This window comes from Stomoxys calcitrans, chromosome 4, assembly GCF_963082655.1.
Source record: "Stomoxys calcitrans chromosome 4, idStoCalc2.1, whole genome shotgun sequence".
Classification (NCBI taxonomy): domain Eukaryota; kingdom Metazoa; phylum Arthropoda; class Insecta; order Diptera; family Muscidae; genus Stomoxys; species Stomoxys calcitrans.
This window is the reverse complement of record NC_081555.1, coordinates 73,110,735-73,127,680: the sequence shown is the minus strand read 5'-3', so window position 1 is coordinate 73,127,680 and position 16,946 is coordinate 73,110,735. Positions and strand designations below refer to the sequence as shown.

Here is a 16,946-nt window from a genome sequence, read left to right as displayed (position 1 = left end):
ATTTCGATATCTGACAAGATCAAATACTTAGGTGTGAACTTGGGCAGGAAACTGAATTGGAAGTGTCACATTCAGGAGCGTACAGAGAGGGCTCACAGATGTTGGACAATATGTAAACGGGCCGTAGACCCGAAATGGAGCCTTAATCAGAGGATGTCCACTGGCCCTTAGACGGACCTCTCGATCTACCGATATAAGGTATTGAGGCCATAAAAGATCCATTTTATTACCCGAATTCGATGAAATTTGGCACAGTGTGTTCTGGTAGATCCCTACCAGATTCCTGTCAAATGTGCTACAGATCGGACCATATATAACGATCACCTGATATTGTGTAATAATCTTATAAAAAGAGCATTTTTCATCCTATTTTAATGAAATTTGGCACAACGAGTTCCGGTACCCCTCTCAACTTTTTTGTGGAATATCATCCACATCGGACCATATTTGGATAAAGCTGCCATATAGACCGATCACCCGATATAGAGTATTGAGCCCATAAAAGGAGCATTTTTCATCCGATTTGGATGAAATTTGAAGCAGTGCGACTTCAAAGACCTCTACACTTGTATGTTGAATATCGTCCCGATCGGACCATATATGGATATATCTGCCATATAGATCGATCTCCCAATATAGAGTATTGTAGAGAATATTATGTAGAGTATCTGGTCCAAAATGCGCTGTTGCAAATTTCATCAAAATCAAAATCGGATGAAAAATATTTGTTTTATGGGCATATGGCAGCTATATCCAAACCGCACTTCACAAAAATGAATTGGGGTCTACCAGAACTCACTGTGCCAATGTTCATCGAAATCGGATGAAAAATGATGAATTTATTGCCTCAAGACTTTAAGTATGGAGATCGGTCTATATAGCGGTTATATATAACTAAAATCCGATTTTATGAACTCAGAAGATCAGGTTTATATACAAAGAATATGAAATCATCAAAAATTTTTTGAAAATTGTTTTTATACCCAAGATATCTGCAAAATTATAAACACCCAAAAAAGTTATTTATTGGATATTTACCCAATAAATTTCCAAGCGTTGGGTATTTACCCGGTAGAAACCCATCTCTAGTTATGTGCGATTGTTTGGGGTATTTTAAAATTTGAGTGCCGATTTTTTCTTCAAAAGTGCTGAATTCCCGCTAAATTAATCTAACAGTTTTGAGCGAGAATAGTATGTTCTTGTCAAAGACTGCAAAGTTGGGGTTCAGAACACGGCAGAGTTAGACCAGAATGGTTTGCACTGTTTGCTAAGTCGTGGGGTCGGTAGTGGGTTCATATAAGACCATCTGGAAATGGCCACAATGTTAGATGCTTGCATATCAAGTGTTCGCCCCTCCTGCCCTTTTGTGGTGGGTAGAGAAATATAAATCGAAAATGTTAATTAAATTGTATTATTATTATTATTATTATTATTATTATTTATTATATAGATTACGAAAACCAACCTTGTGTGAGGACCATATTTACAATCGTCTTATGAAGCCCTGTTGGCACGGTAATCCAAAGATGCGACCAAATTTCGGCGAAATCATCGGTATTATACAGTCAATTAGAAATGAAGACATCAACACTATACCAAAGTCAGATTTTAATATTTCCCCGCCTACATCGCCTACGTCAATGAATTAATTTAGAATCGAAACTAAATACGAATGGAAAAACAACAACAACAAAAATTCAACTCAAGTGCAAGTATGACTTTTTATACATATTGATGGATGGATCACAAACCTACAAACAAAGTATACTAATAACAATTAAGATGAGAAATGTTTTAATTTTAATACACAATAGTTTCAAAGAGAAAAGGTCCAGCTGAATAGGAATGGAATGGGGTTTCTTTATTTGTAGACTAATGATATATTAAGTTGTACAACAAAAAAGCTACACACCTTTTGTTTTTGTCGATTTTTCGCCTGTAATAGATTGAGGTTCTAGCACTTTTACGATAAGCAACATTGAATAGGTAAACAAAAATTGTATGATCTTGCACCTTGTTCCATTGTTTTTTGTTTTATTTTTTTAATTTGTTGAAGTAAGAAGGTAATCTCTCGACTCTGCGAAAAGTTTTACACTTTTGTTTTATTATATGTAGTAGAAATTATATATTTTAAATAAATAAAATGTACTATAAAAGTTCGCCTAATGTTTTTGCATAAGCTGTGTATGTATGTATGTTTTTATTTTTAAATTTAATTATAATTTAAGTGCCTTCTGGACGAGAGAAGAACCTAAAACATAGTTTTTGCGTTTATGTGTTGAGAAAAAAATGCAACAATTATATATTTAACTATATAAATATCTAAACGGTAGTTTAATTTTAACTAATTATGTACATGGTTTTTATGTTTGTAAATCGATTTTGTTTTACACGCATTTTTTTAACGATATATGCATACATACATTTAGAAATATATAGCACCCTCACTTTATGTTTTCGCCCTCACTTTCCCAACGCCCTACCCATAAATTGTTATATTTTTTTTATTATTATGTGTCTAATAAATAAAATTTTATTCAAAAGCTTAAAAGGAGAATTTCATCGGCACATTTCTCAAACCAAAAAATGCAGAACAAAACTTTAAGTCTTCGAATTTCATGACCTTCGACATTGACAAAATCCATGAAGAATTAAATGTTTTTTTATTCACACAAAGACTAGGATACAAATACTTGATCAGCTTGTTGTTGTATGATCTTGCCTTGTAATTTTTAATAATCTTAAGTATCTACGTAAGATTTTAATGTAACAAACGAAATAAAAGTTCACGCAAAAATGTGAAATAAGTCATTTGGAGTAAAAATCCAGCCATTTTTAAATTTAATGTATACATATGTACTTTTTGAAACATAATAATAATAATAATAATAATAACAACTATATGAAATCAAATTTCACAAGCTACACTACATATTCTAATGTGTATGTATATATAAAAAGGTTATAAAACAAATAATACGATAAAATAAAAATGAATAATTTTTAATGTGTATTTTAAAATCAAATTGCATTTTTATTTTCATGAAAAGCTTCAATTTTAAAACCAACTTTTCTTTCACTATTTCCTTAAGCCGATAAATGTACATTAGATACTACTACTAAATTTCCCCGGCACGGGTTAACGGCCAACACCACGCAGGCTGGATCATTGAGCTCCAATTTGTGTAGTGTTCATTGTTGTCACAAGAAGCTAGCTGCGAGTCTACAGGTTACGAATAGTGGAATGATTCATACGGAGTGGCTGCAACGGCAGCCGCAGACAATCAGCGGTGTCGAGCGGAGAGTCTCAGTGAGAGGGCGGGCAGCACCGGCTCCTGCACAAATACTCAGACGAGACGAGTTGTTGGCTGGCGCCTTTAAATAACCAAAGGACAACTTGTTCCCGCGTTGATCGGTCCTTTAGATCAGAACGAGCTTGCACACCTACAGGAGCTTGACGAGGATCGCCACCTTCACATGAAAATGTGGCTACAACGACGAATCTCCCGACAACATTGTGGGCGTGAGATCAAAGTTAGGCAAGACTTATACCACTCCTATCGCAACAAGGGCAACCTCCCACTTAGATTCATCCTCTCAAATGACAACGTTTCTCCCGGCACGGGATAGCTGTGAGCACCACACAGGCCGTGTGGTGTTCATTGCTGTCACGAGAAGCTTAGCTGCGAGCTCCAGACGAAGTAGCTGCAACGGCAGTTGCAGACAATCAGCAATATCGAGCGGAGAGTCTCAGTGAGAGGCCGGGCGGCACCGGCTCTCGCACAAATACTGGGTGCCTGTGATGTTCGATATGACAAGGCGAGTTGTTGGCGCCTTTAAATGACCAAAGAACAACCTGTTGCCGGAACGAGCTTGCTCACCTACAGGAGCTTGACGAGGATCGCCACCTCCACAACAACTAAATTTCCAATGAACATGAACATTAGGGAAAAGGAGTTATTTCTCTCATGTCAATGAGGGCAGTTCGATTAAAGTTTAAGCTCCTTTTTTATGACGAGTCTGCGGCACGCCGTCCGCAGTGCGTCATTTAGCTTAAACTTGAATCGGACTGCACTCATTGATATGTGAGAAGTTTGCCCCTGTTCCTTAATGGAATGTTCATGGGCAAATTTGCATTTGTATACCTCAAAAGTGTTGTTGTTGCAGTGTGTTGTACACTGGCATCGGTGGCATCGCTTTTCGACGAAAACTTCATCGGGCCAATCCGGCTGCCATGAAATTGTCTCACAAATGTAGCCAGCTTAGTAAGGTGGTAACCGCCGCTGAAAATTGTTTTGATGTTCACGTCGGGGTTTGAACGGTCGGTGTTGGTGAGGTGTAAGCATCGATGGGGTTAAAAATCACTTCCAAAAGGGATGAAAGGGATAAATTCTTTTTTTAATTTTGCAGAAAAAAGTGTTTAAAAACCAAAAACAAATTCCGCATTTTTTACAAAAATCCACAAAATTTCCATTTTGGGCATAGATGATTTCAAAATCGATATTTTTTTAGTAAATTTATGGGTCGATTGTGGATGGCAACCTTAGTTTAATTGCGTCGTCAATTGACAAATCTGCATTACGGATGGCAACTTTCAACTGAAGTTGCTAAAAATGGGATTTTTCGGCAACCACATTTTTGTAGTTGCTCTGTTGTTTTTATTATTATATGGAACAAAATTATCTTTGAATATTTATTTTCGACAATTAAAGAGCTTGTAGTGAAATACCATGCTGCGAAATTGGTATATGTATGCCGCTTCAATAATAGTATAACAATATATATGCTTTTATCTGAATCCCATATAATCTTTTTTGATCTATGAATTCGCGCGGCGTTTTAAGGGTCATCTAAGTTTGGACGTTAGATGTACTCCATTCTTAAAAGACTTCATTAGAGCCTGATCCACACCGTCCTGGTCGGTAAATATGTCCGATTTAGGTGTGTTTTGGGGAGTGAAGTGGTCCCTCAAACACTTAGCCCTGAAAATAAATCAGCACCGTGCTCTACTCTCAAATATCATTTTTTATTTCAACCACATATTGCCGTTGACCTCAAAATTGGATATCAAATTCGTTCTTAAACCCCTTATTGCAAAAATCAGCAAATATGTCCGGTTTGGGGTATGGGCCCTAAAAACTATCAATATCGGGCTCCACTCTCTTTAAGACCAAAATTGTCATGGCGAGCAAATACGTCCTACTTGGGGATTGTTATGGGGGCGAGACGTCCCCTAGACAGTTGGTCCCGAATGTTGACTTCATTTGCGACCCATACTGCTATGGTCGTAAATTTGACCGGTTTGGGGGTGATTTTGGGAAGGGCGGCCACCCAAACACTTGGTCGCACATTTGGATATCAGATTCGTATTGTACACTCAAATACCTTTTATTTGAGACCCATATTGCCATGGTCAGTAAATAAGTCCTATTTGGGGGTGTTTTGGAGAAGTGATGGACCCCCAGAAACTTGGTGCCACATTTGGATATCAGATTCCTATTCTACTCGCAAATACCTTTCATTCGAGTCCCACATTATCATGGCCGGTAAATATGTCCCCACCCCCCAAAACACTCCTAGTTTTGGGGGGTGGGGTGGTCCCCTAAATACTTGGTCCGACAATTGGATTTCAGATACGTTTTCTAATCTTATATACCTTTCATTTGAGTGCCATATTGTCGCGATTGGTTTTTATATATATTTGGTAGGTTTTGGAGGTGGGGCGGCCCCCCCTAGGTACCCCATCCGAAATTTAGATACCAAATTTTTATTTTGGTTCCGTTAAGACAACCACTCAACTGAACGTTAAATACTATACATAATCGACCTATTACTATCGAAGCTATAAATAGTGTTTCCCAGCGGAAAACTTCAGGAGTAAAAGCTGCTTATAGAATGACTTATTTTGAAGACAGAAGACATGCTAGGGACAGGGTTGCCATTTTTGGTAGGTTCCTACCAAAATTTGGTAGGTTTTTGTTCTCTTGATATGTTGGTAGGCTGACCTCAATTTTTGGTAGGTTTTTCCAATATATAAAAACCCATTTTTGTGTGCTGAAGAAATCGCCGAGGATAACTCAAAATTATTTCACTTCTTGTTGATTGATTCGTGGAGAATAAACCCCCGAATGTCGAAGGGCTAAATACTATTACAAGGGAAAAGGTGCTAAGGTATGATATTGACTGTAACTGATATGACTGTTAAGGAATCTCTTCGGAATTTCATTTATTTCTTTACATCAATACAAAGGAAGCTTATAAAAGCCTATTATACATGTATTGCAAGTAATAACTATGTTTACAAATTAAATCAAGTGTATAACTAATTGTAATGTAAACGAAAATCAATAGACTTATAATATTGATATTATATTAAAATTAAATAAATTAAAATGTCTACCCGCCACATGAGTATTTCATTTGAGATCAAAGAAAGAGTTTTATATCAGCCAGATGAGACTTCAATCACTTCAATCAGGTAACTCAAAAGTTTCTTGCGATAAGAAAAACTAGAATAAGAGAAAAGTTCCAAAGAACTATATTCCAAACCCGAAAAACTCTGACCAAAAAAGATTGCTGGTATATTAACGAACGAATAATCGGTATTTCTATTTGTACATTCTAGGACAAACTTATAAAATTATTCACCAAGATCTCCGGTTGTCCACTTTTCATGTATCTATAATGATTGATGAAATCATGATAAGAATAACCTTAGAATTTAGATTTAAGTAGATCAACTCGATCATGGCCACGAACTCCAATCTTAAAAACATCTAACAATCTTTCTTACAATTCGTACAATTCTCTCTATTCTGCTTAAATTGTGGGACCGAGCCCCAGAATAAACTTCAATACCATAATTAACAATAGACACCAATAGATAGTGCGCCAAACGAACTCTTACATGCCTGGGTGTGTAAGATCTAAGGGGTTATAATCTTCTGATTTCATAAATTCTTGGTAAAAAAACGGATTTTTTTCGTCCATTCCCACGCCACTCACACCGACCGAGAGGGCCGCCTCCCATTAAGTAGGGATGCGTACACCCCATAGTCCGAACTATGGAGGGTTACTGGCTACAGAAATTTCACAGCCGGTTAAACACCTAACTATAGTGTTCAACATCAACAATTAAAGCAACATAGATATTACACAACAATGAAAGGACAATAAGATGAACAGTCTTCTCTGGCAACTTCTACAACAAACTACAGACGGAGGATAGAATTATTTATTACAAGAATGGGATCGGTGAAGGATATACTACTATACCATTTGTAACATACCTCACACAGAGAGCGAAACGAATTGTTTAATTGGTAATTAGATCTCACTAAAGGTAGTCTAAGAGCCGAGTATTTCGGAGAGGAATATTAAAATTTAATTCACCAGTTAAGAATTGGGAATCAATCTGACCAGGCAATAATTCCACCTTATTAGGTGTGATGACGGAAGGCCTAAAACAACTCACTGTTTCAAGTTTCAGGGAAATCGGGTTATAAATGCAGTTTTTATAGGCTCAAGACCTTTAATCAGCAGATATATCTCCATATAGAACGATCTGAACCATATTTAAGTCGGATATCGGGAGGCTTTAATCAACTCAATATTTCAAATTTCAGCGAAATTGGGTAATAATTGCGGCTTTTATGGGTTTAAGACCCTAAATGAGCAGATCGGTCTGTATGACAGCTATATCTAAACCTGGTCCGATCTATACCATATTTGAGTTTAATGTCGGGAGGCTTAAAGCAACTCACTATTTCTAATTTCAGGGAAATCTAACAAAAAATGAGGCTTTTACGGGCTTAAAACCCTTAATTACCAGATCCATCTATATGGCTTCTATATCTAAATATAGTCCGATTTGGCCCATTCAAGAACTCAATCTGCGTATAGTAGAAATATGAGTCTGTGCAAAATTTGAACTCAATATCTCAATTTTTACACACTGAAGCGCGATTATAACTGCCGGACAGACACATTGGTATCGTTAAACTTGCAATGTATGCAGCTTGTCAATTTTGTATATGCTTACAACATTGACAAGCTACATAAATTGCAGCAAAAAAACAGAAGTATGAACGGAAATCTGAGTACATTATTACGACGAACATTTTGTAAATAATGTAAAACACTGAAAACACTGGTTGGGTGTGATAAGGTTGCTCATTGATAGATAGTACCTGTACTTGTTTTGTTGCATTCTTCTAGACGATTAAAGATATTGAGACGATTAGAGGGACCTTGAATTTATAATGCGCACATAATAGTCGAAATATTACAATTAAAGGCAGAAATGCTTTTGGTTTAGTTTAACATATTTTCTTTTTTACAAATTATTTAAATTTAAATATATATGTACATACATATGCATTTTCCCCGTAAATCAGCAACATTTTCTCATAATAAAACATTTAAATACAAGATTGTACATCATTAGCTCTACTTGTTCCATGTACTAGTTTGGTCAGTTAGATCCCTCAGCATTCTTCTTTTTTAAGGCTTCCATAACGCCAGCAAAATTTGCTGTCTTCTTTTTTAAAGATTTCGGTGTTCCATGACGAGCACGCATTTGAGGCTGGGCAACATCGTCGCTAAAGTCGAAATCATTGGTCTTCATTGGTCTGCAGGAATAACATATAAAATAATCAAATGCCACAATGAAACAGGATTGTGCTCTTACTCTTGAGTCTCTATAGTTTCAGTCAAGTTGTTCTGATCCTTGCTGGCGTTGGTGACATCAGGAGATGGTGGCCGTCGACCGGGACATTGCCAATCTAATTCTAAGATACTACCATTTTCTAGCATGTTGTAGTAAGTTTCCAGCTCATCCGCCGAAGGAAAGAGTTCTTCGCCATCCTTAAAAGTGGTATCAGCGCTAGAAGTCATTCTTTGTGCGCCCACAAAAAATAAATTTCCCAGCTGTTTATTTCAAACAAATGCATGTAAACAAACTTTATAATAGAGTTTGCATCGATAATTTAAATGCTTTCAAATGGTAGTACCCAACTATCGATAACTTTCGATTAGCAATTTTGACATCTGACAGATGTTCGATGTTCCCAATTTGAGGTTATATAAAAGAAAGAAATAACGAAATCGCCGTGTAGAAATTAGAGTTTCAAGTAAATAGAATTATAAAATAAATAAAATGGCAGATTTTGATTCAGTCGGTTCTTCTTCGGGCGACAGTGAGTTGCAGGAATTTCTTATGATTGAAAAACAAAAAGCGCAAGTTAATGCACAGGTATGGGTGTTGGAATTCATGTTTTGCCGAAACTCAACTGATAACTTTTTTTTAACTATTATAAAGATACACGAGTTCAACGAGATCTGTTGGGACAAATGCATAGGCAAACCTGGTTCCAAATTAGATAGTGCCACAGAGACATGTTTAGCCAATTGTGTGGATCGTTTCATTGATACATCTTTGCTGATAACACAACGGTTTGCTCAGATGCTGCAAAAGAACTCTGGCGGAATGTAATGTACACACACACAAACACCTTTACATAAAGTACAATACACTAGATGGAATTCTTATAGTCAAAATACTTCATCTCTGCAAGTTCAGTAAATGATATTGAAGGCTTTCATCATATTGGCAAAATATTTTATTTAGATCTGATGTTTTTGTTATTTTCTTAGTTGTACGCAATAAAAACTACTATATAAAAGCAGACTAACGCAAAGGTTTTATTATGATCGACGCTGTATCCCCTGGATTCACAATGAACTTTTGTCAGCGAAAATGCCTTTTGATTTCTTTAAATTTCTGTAAAGGTCTACGAGTTTTTGACGTTCATTTTCCAACATATTTCTTGTGTGCTTAGGCAGATCTTTTCGTTTTCCCTTCATTGCTTGCCTTGTTACCTCGCTGGAGCTGGTGGATTTTTTCGTGCTTGGCAATGGTTTAGAATTCTCCTCAGGACGAAACATTGACTTCAGCAATAAGTTGTTTTTCTTTCCAGGCTAAAATTTCAATTTTTGAAAATTGTCGAATTAAAAAATTGCGTCATTAGACTTACCCTTGGCACTGTTTCATTTTTTTCTGCTTTTCTTGGCAATGTTAAAAGTGCTGGTGGGGCATGAACAATTTCACCAAATTTTACAACATCTTTTTGATATTCCAATAAATTTTTGGATTTTTCCATCTTCTTTTCCTCCTCATCTTCATATATAGCCTGTTTTATAAGTTCTTTTGCTAATTTGGGATCCAGAGGTTTTATGTCCTTCTGTTGAGTTTTCTTACTCACTTTGCCACCCCCTTTCCCATTTCGTTTTTGCTTCAGCAATTCATCAATTTCATTGGTTGGTTTCTTTTTTATAGAGATTGCACCAGTCTTGGTATCTCTAATAACTTTAACTCCATACTTGACTTCATACTGCGCTTCTTTCAAGCTAGCTGTCGTTATGCGATTCACTCGCCTCAAGTAGTCCACGTCTTCTTCGCCGGGCATCTGTTTTATGCTTTTAAATTTATTTCCATCCTTTTTATTATCCTTCTTGCATTTATCTTCTTTTGGCTTATCCTCGACCCCAATGTGGATGCGTTTTAATTTTTTTCCACATTTTACATCATCTGTTAACTTTTTAAACTGCTTGAGTTTGTAGGTGATCTGCTGGTCATTATCCTTTGTAGGTGGGCTATTTACGAAATGTTTCAACCTATAGGCATGGGATTGGTTAGTGTGGATAGTGTAATTCATATTAATTGTACAAACTTACTTTTTTTCCTTCTCCTCCAACTGCTTTAGCGGGTCCCGCACTCCATGATGCTTCCGGGCAGGAATCTTACGTTTTCTTACCATTTTCTAAGCAAGCTTTTAGTTAAAACATGCGTTTGGGTTTGTTTTTGTTTTGATAGCACATTGTGCAAGAGGTGTTCACATCCACTATTTCCATTTTGGTCAGTTAGATAAAATAACGTAACGATAAATGAAAATGAAATTACTGTGGCACAACTCTCCATTAAATAACGTTTCACTTTGCATTTAGAATTCGTCTCAAGTTGTCGTTACACTCAGTTCAGTTATAACTGTACATTGTTTTTAATTCTGTTGTTGTTGTTGTAGCAGTTTATTGTGTACTATCTTTCGTCTGCTTGATTCTGTTGAGTGTCAAGACCCAGGAACTCCGCGACTAAGATGGGGTGCGTCCACAGGGATCTGGGTCTGAGTCGAGTGGGTCTGGCCGGGCAGTTAAACAGGTGACGTGTATCGTGCGGTCCCTGGTTACAGTCGGGACATACATCTTGCACGTCGGCATCAATCCTAGCTCTGTGGGAATTGAGGCGGCTGCATCTGCCGGAACGTAATTGAGCCAGAACCACTCTGGTTTGCCGGGGGAGGTCGATTTCTTCGGGTGCAATGGGTGGCGGTCGTTCTCCAAGGACTACATTTACCCGGTAGCCAGTTAACGCGTCTGCTACCGTGTCTGCATGAATGTTGTTCAGACCCGCTTGATATGCCGCTTGATCTAGAGGTTCTCTCTTGTAGCGCTGGACCTCACGCTCTAGATCATGTAGATCTACCTTAAGGCTTCTGGGCGGTGGGTATCTATCCACAAGATGATGATTTGGATGATTTCTGCGATAACAGCCCAAAGGGTATTGCTTAGACAGCATGTAGTTATGTCTTCGCACTGGTAGGATCTTTGTCTCCTGGTGGAGGTGGTCCACATGAGAACTGAGGAGGCAGCCCGTCGCAGTACGGAGGGCGGCATTCTGACAGATCTGAATATTATTCCACTGCGTGTCACAAAGTTGACGTGACCACACTGGCGCTGCATAACTTACCACAGACCGGCCAATTGCTTTGTACGTGGTCAACAAGGTTTCTTTGTCTGCACCCCAAGTGCTGCCAGCGAGTGACTTGAGGACCTTGTTTCTACTTTTGACTTTATTGCAGATTGCTGTGGCATGTGGGGAGAAAGTGTAGGAGCTGTCAAATGTGACGCCAAGTATTTTGGGACACTTGATGGTCGGAATCAATTCTCCATCGACCATCACAGTCAGCTCAGAACTCACCTCACGCGTATTTGTAGTGAACAGTGTGGCTGAAGATTTGGTGGCGGATATCTTCAGATTTCTTGCAGCGAAATATGAGGCAAGCTCGTTGAGGTAGACGTTCAACCTATCGCAGATGTCATCAATGGGTGGGGGGCCTGATGCCAAGATCGTACAGTCGTCCGCATATGATACGATCTCTATGCCGTCTGGAGGAGGTGGGATGGAGGATAGGTAGAGGTTAAACAGAGCCGGAGATATCACCCCGCCTTGGGGAACTCCCTGTTTCACTCTACGGTGTTTTGACTTCTTATCCCTAAATTCCACAAATGACTGGCGGCCACACAGATAATACGCGACCCAACGTTTAAGGCCTGGCTGGAGGGACGTGTTGGCGATGTCCTCAAATAATTTGGCATGGCTGACCGTGTCGAATGCCTTCGATAGGTCCAATGCCACGAGGACCGTCCTATCACATGGCCTGGGTTGATTGAAGCCACGGCAAATGTGTGTGGTGATGGCATGCAAAGCTGTTGTTGTGCTGTGCAGTCTCCGAAATCCGTGTTGATGCTCGGCGAATGGAAATTCTCCTACGAGGCTCGGGAGGAGTAATGCCTCAAGCGTCTTGGCCACTGGTGAGAGAAGGGAGATCGGTCTGTACGACTCCCCCAAACTCGGGTCTTTACCAGGCTTCAGTAGCGGGATCACTCTGCCCATTTTCCAGACATCGGGAACTATAAGAGTGTTCAATGACAGGTTAAGGACAGTGGTAAGGTACTCAACTCCAGGTAAATCCAGATTCTTCAGCATCAATGTAGAGATTCCGTCGGGGCCCAACGCCTTGGAAGATTTGGCGCCACGGATGACATTCGTAACTTCGCCCACGGTAAATTGTGATGGCTGTTCATCGGCTCGGAGACCACGAATACGGCGAATGGCTCTCCTCCTTGCCCTGTCTCTCTCGGCATGCACAATAAATTGACGGTTGAACAACCTGGCGCATCTCTTCGGATCAGTCACGGTTAACTCGCCAAAAGTGACTGAGGTCCTGTCGTCCCGTCTACCGGGGTTCGGGAGAGACTTAACAGTGGCCCACAATTTGCCTGCACCGGTGCCTAAGTTACATTGCTCCAAGTGTTCCAGCCACAAATTCCGCTTATGTTCGTTGACTACCCTGTTTATTTCCAGATTCAGCTCGCTGATTCTGGGGTTAGCGGGGTCCATAGCACGAATCCCATCACGCTCGTCTGCGAGTACCACTGCTTGCGCCGGGAAATTGGGTCGCACTTGCGGTATTCCACCGGCTGGTATAAAGCGAGCGGCTGCTGCGTTGATGATGTCTCGGAATTTCCTCTCGGCCACAAGCACGTCAGAGGGGGGTGGCAGTTCATTGAAGCGGCGATTGGTATACTCTCTGAAGCCAGTCCAATTGGCCTTCTTGTAGTTGATGAACGTTCGGCGCTCAGAGGTTATGAAGTCGGGTGGTCGGTCGATGGTGAGGATTATGGGGAGGTGGTCTGACCCCAAGGAGATGACGGCTTGCCAGGATACGTCACTCAGGAGATCAGGGGATGCGATTGAGATGTCTGGCGAGCTGCTGCACCTCCTCGTAATCCTAGTGGGGGCATCCTCATTCACCGTGCAAAACGTGGAGCTATCTATCTGCTCTGCCAAAGCTATGCCACGCTGGTCGTTACCTAGGGGAGAATGCCATGACGAGTGATGTGCATTGAAATCCCCCAGAACCAGACGATTATGGCCAGATAGCAACCCACTTATGTCGGGGCTGTAGGCCTGGCCATTAATCGGGACACAGCTGCCAACCGGCGGTATATACACGTTGTATATCTCTATCTCGGCAGTACCGGACCTGACTGCTACCCCCATACATTCCATGTATGGGTCACTAGCGTCAAGCGCAGGCGAGATAGGTCTATACTGCACGGAATGGTGTATAACGAAGGCCAATCCCCCACCTCCATTCCTTGAGCGATCCTTACGTAGCACATTGTAACCGTGACAACTGTGCAAGCTGCAGGTGTTAGTCAGCTTTGTCTCCTGGATCGCTGCGACCGATATGCTCTTCCGACTCATAAAATCTACAATCTCATCAATCTTGCCTCGCAGTCCATTGCAGTTTAACTACAGGAACGATACATTTCCCAACACTGGCCTGGCAATAGTGGGGCTAGGGTGCTGTCTTTGCATAAATTGCCGTACGGGAGAGGTCGGGGGGTCACATAGTCCGACGACGAGGACGCCGAAGGCGACGACGGCGACGCTTGTGACCCACTGCTGGCTATGTTCGCACAGCACCTAGCGACATAGCCAGTATGACTATACTCCCGTAGCGAAGTTAGGCCAGAGCAAGAACGGAAATGTATCCACTCCAAGCACCTGTTACACCTCACCGACACTGACCGATGATGAAGGCGGTTCTGGCAAACGGAACAGAACCAGGGTCCGGGGTTCTTTTCAATCCCGGCACGGACCAAAAGCATACGGAGAAGGCACTCCGGGATGTGCCTCTCCCATGACGAAAAAAGACGAACACGTACACTGAGGCGGCAGCCCTTGCCGATGAAGATTCCATCGGGTCAATCCGGTGCGTACAACCGGCTGCCATGGGATTGTTTAATTCTGTAATTTTAAAACACGTGTAATAAAATTTAATTCTGTAATTTTATTACACGTGTTTTAATGTCCAGTTGGTGGGGACACCAACTTCGGAAGTACAACCTGGCATATAGAGTCGTACTCTGCAATAATTTCAATTAGGGTCAAAAAAATAAATAAATAACGATTACACTAGAACCCAAATCCACTTGATTTGAGCAAATCTCCCAAACCCGTTTACATTATGATTGGAGTTTAAATATTTTTTTTTTAATTTTACCATAATTAAAGGCTACTACTGCTTTTTTTTAGATAGTGGATTTTAAAGCAAATAAAATTGCTGATTTCATTCAATAGGACATTTCCTCAATATATTTGTATAAAAACTGTTATTTTATCACACCCATAAAGGCTGCTACTACGTTTTTTTTGGGAAAAATTTCCCTATATCGTTCTTTCGGTGATTTGACAAGGTTGCCAGATTTCATTTTTATAGGTTTCTTTGGCCAAAAGGTTACCATTTACATATAAAAATTGATATGGCATTAATCAATTTATCTGTTATGGAACCGCCTAATGCGGCGCTATGGTGGGGTTCCGACTCGCTCAGTCTGGGCATATCTATCCAGGGGGTTCTCAACCCTGCCACCATCAGCCCTAGGGGTCGAACAATAAATCTTACTGAATTGAAAGAATACACGAACACACAGAAAAATGACAACACACTACACGGCCATGACTCGGGAACTTGGTGTTCTCTGTTCCCACACTTTGCCCGCCCAACCTTGACCCTTTTGTCCTAAAACAACATATCTCAAAGGGCCCCGTATCCACGAACACTCACCTCATTTGTAACCTACAACCTCATATTCCTCTCTCACAGAAAAACACTTAGCAATTCATATTATACTAAACAATCAAACATAAAATATTTATTTTTATTGTTAATGGACTTAATCCTAAACGTTAAACATATTTAAAGAAGACGCTTACGGAAATCTTAACACCTGCTGTTATTCTTAACGTGAGACACTAATTTCGACTACCAATCACATACGAAAAGGGGGTTTGCTTTAATTGCCAAATCTGACTAATTTGCTGATATTTACTCCTTCCTAAACGAGCTCGGTTAGTTGGTTTTAATGGACCTCATCATTTAGTCCATACATGAAATCTAAACCACTATCATTCTTCCCTTCGTATACTTTAATAACCTTACCTCACTCACTCAATTCCTGGCGTTAAAAAATCCTCACAATAAAATAGAAAAATTAACTTGAACTTACAACTAGCACATTAACTACAAATAATCACAACTTAAGATAACGACATAAATAATTTAGGTATTTTTTTTTTGTCTTTAGATTAAGAATCGCACTTCATCTAATATTTTAGGCATTACTTTATGGTAGATATGTATTTAATAATTATTTTACCTTATAGCCATATACTTATAGGTTATTTAATTTCGTCTCATTTTAGGTAATAAAAATCGCCGTTTCATCACCACATATTAGAATGCTCCCTTGGCACTTCGGTTTCTAACACGATACGGCTGGTTTCACCACAGTATTAGCAATTTCGGACTGTATTTTGGCATCAACAATTCATGGCATTAAACTTAGCAATTTCGGCATCAAAGGTTATGGCATAAAACGTTAACCGACTTCCCCCCAGGCCAATACTTGGAGGAGCCAGTATTTTCTTCGCCTTGGTTGTGGTTAGCTTTGAACTTGGCGATATCTTTAAGGAACAACAAAGAGAAAAAACATTCACACACATGCCTAACATTTAAGCGTTAGTTATAATAACTTACATTGTTTTGCACGCACAAAATACATATGTATAAGCAACACACAATCAATAAAATAAACGTTGTGTTTACAATTTAACTATATTTTAAACTTTCCACTTTTTCCGTACGGCAATGAACACTGTTTCTGTCTGGTGGGTATTAAAGACAACGGTTTCTTGACGAAATCTCAAAGGTTATTAAAATAGTCATCTTCCGCCGTTATGCCTTTTATAGGGCCGCTAACCGTGCGCGTCCCCCAACATTCATTCGCTCTCATTCCGCCTCTCACCCGCAGCATTCTCTCCTTCAGCGTTGTACTACCCTAGGGAAAATCACGCTACGTGTCCGCACTAACTTGACCGAGACCAAGTTGGTAACACTGACTATAACTACATGTGAGCCGGCCTTTCAATGTATCCGGTTTGCTCACTTTTCATTTGCCGGCAGCCACACACAACACCTAATTAAAAAGGCTGCTGGTTTCCAACAGTCATTTAAAAAAAAAACCAAGTCCCATGCAAC

At 39.8% G+C, this 16,946-nt stretch overlaps 4 protein-coding genes and 1 long non-coding RNA gene across 5 annotated transcripts in view; 2 read left to right on the top strand and 3 right to left on the bottom strand.

The window, feature by feature from the left end:
- LOC106090670 (tyrosine-protein kinase hopscotch) overlaps nt 1-2,824 on the top strand; it is a 29,403-nt gene extending 26,579 nt beyond the window's left edge. The window contains exon 14 of the mRNA XM_013256948.2: nt 1,451-2,824. Coding sequence (XP_013112402.1) covers nt 1,451-1,649 — 199 coding nt within the window. The 3' untranslated portion in view covers nt 1,650-2,824. The remainder of the gene's footprint in view (nt 1-1,450) is intronic.
- Nucleotides 2,825-8,284: 5,460 nt separating this feature from the next.
- On the bottom strand, nt 8,285-8,985 carry LOC106090673 (uncharacterized). The gene is made up of 2 exons (XM_013256952.2): nt 8,690-8,985; nt 8,285-8,630 (listed from the first exon to the last, which is right to left on the bottom strand). The coding sequence occupies exons 1-2, from the start codon at nt 8,893-8,895 to the stop codon at nt 8,474-8,476; spliced, it is 363 nt and encodes a 120-aa protein (XP_013112406.2). The 5' UTR covers nt 8,896-8,985; the 3' UTR covers nt 8,285-8,473.
- Nucleotides 8,986-9,069: 84 nt separating this feature from the next.
- LOC106090674 (mitochondrial import inner membrane translocase subunit Tim8) lies at nt 9,070-9,692 on the top strand. The gene is made up of 2 exons (XM_013256953.2): nt 9,070-9,253; nt 9,320-9,692. Exons 1-2 carry the CDS (start codon nt 9,158-9,160, stop codon nt 9,491-9,493), a joined length of 270 nt encoding a protein of 89 aa, XP_013112407.1. The 5' UTR covers nt 9,070-9,157; the 3' UTR covers nt 9,494-9,692.
- On the bottom strand, nt 9,606-10,883 carry LOC106090672 (uncharacterized). Its single transcript, XM_013256951.2, has 3 exons — nt 10,735-10,883; nt 10,035-10,674; nt 9,606-9,978 (listed from the first exon to the last, which is right to left on the bottom strand). The coding sequence occupies exons 1-3, from the start codon at nt 10,815-10,817 to the stop codon at nt 9,733-9,735; spliced, it is 969 nt and encodes a 322-aa protein (XP_013112405.2). The 5' UTR covers nt 10,818-10,883; the 3' UTR covers nt 9,606-9,732.
- Nucleotides 10,884-15,527: 4,644 nt separating this feature from the next.
- On the bottom strand, nt 15,528-16,653 carry LOC131996733 (uncharacterized). Its single transcript, XR_009397950.1, has 2 exons — nt 16,446-16,653; nt 15,528-16,372 (listed from the first exon to the last, which is right to left on the bottom strand). It is a non-coding gene; the product is annotated as an uncharacterized LOC131996733 (long non-coding RNA).
- Nucleotides 16,654-16,946: the final 293 nt, after the last annotated feature.

Bases quoted from the DNA above. Each gene is read 5' to 3' on its own strand.
- LOC106090673 (XM_013256952.2), bottom strand. From the start codon at position 8,895: ATGACTTCTAGCGCTGATACCACTTTTAAGGATGGCGAAGAACTCTTT. The intron at 8,631-8,689 runs GTAAGAGCACAA...TTATTCCTGCAG, and splicing joins GAAACTATAGAGACTCAAGA to ACCAATGAAGACCAATGATT.
- LOC106090674 (XM_013256953.2), top strand. From the start codon at position 9,158: ATGGCAGATTTTGATTCAGTCGGTTCTTCTTCGGGCGACAGTGAGTTG. The intron at 9,254-9,319 runs GTATGGGTGTTG...ACTATTATAAAG, and splicing joins AAGCGCAAGTTAATGCACAG to ATACACGAGTTCAACGAGAT.
- LOC106090672 (XM_013256951.2), bottom strand. From the start codon at position 10,817: ATGGTAAGAAAACGTAAGATTCCTGCCCGGAAGCATCATGGAGTGCGG. The intron at 10,675-10,734 runs GTAAGTTTGTAC...CCATGCCTATAG, and splicing joins TTGGAGGAGAAGGAAAAAAA to GTTGAAACATTTCGTAAATA. The intron at 9,979-10,034 runs GTAAGTCTAATG...TTGAAATTTTAG, and splicing joins AAAATGAAACAGTGCCAAGG to CCTGGAAAGAAAAACAACTT.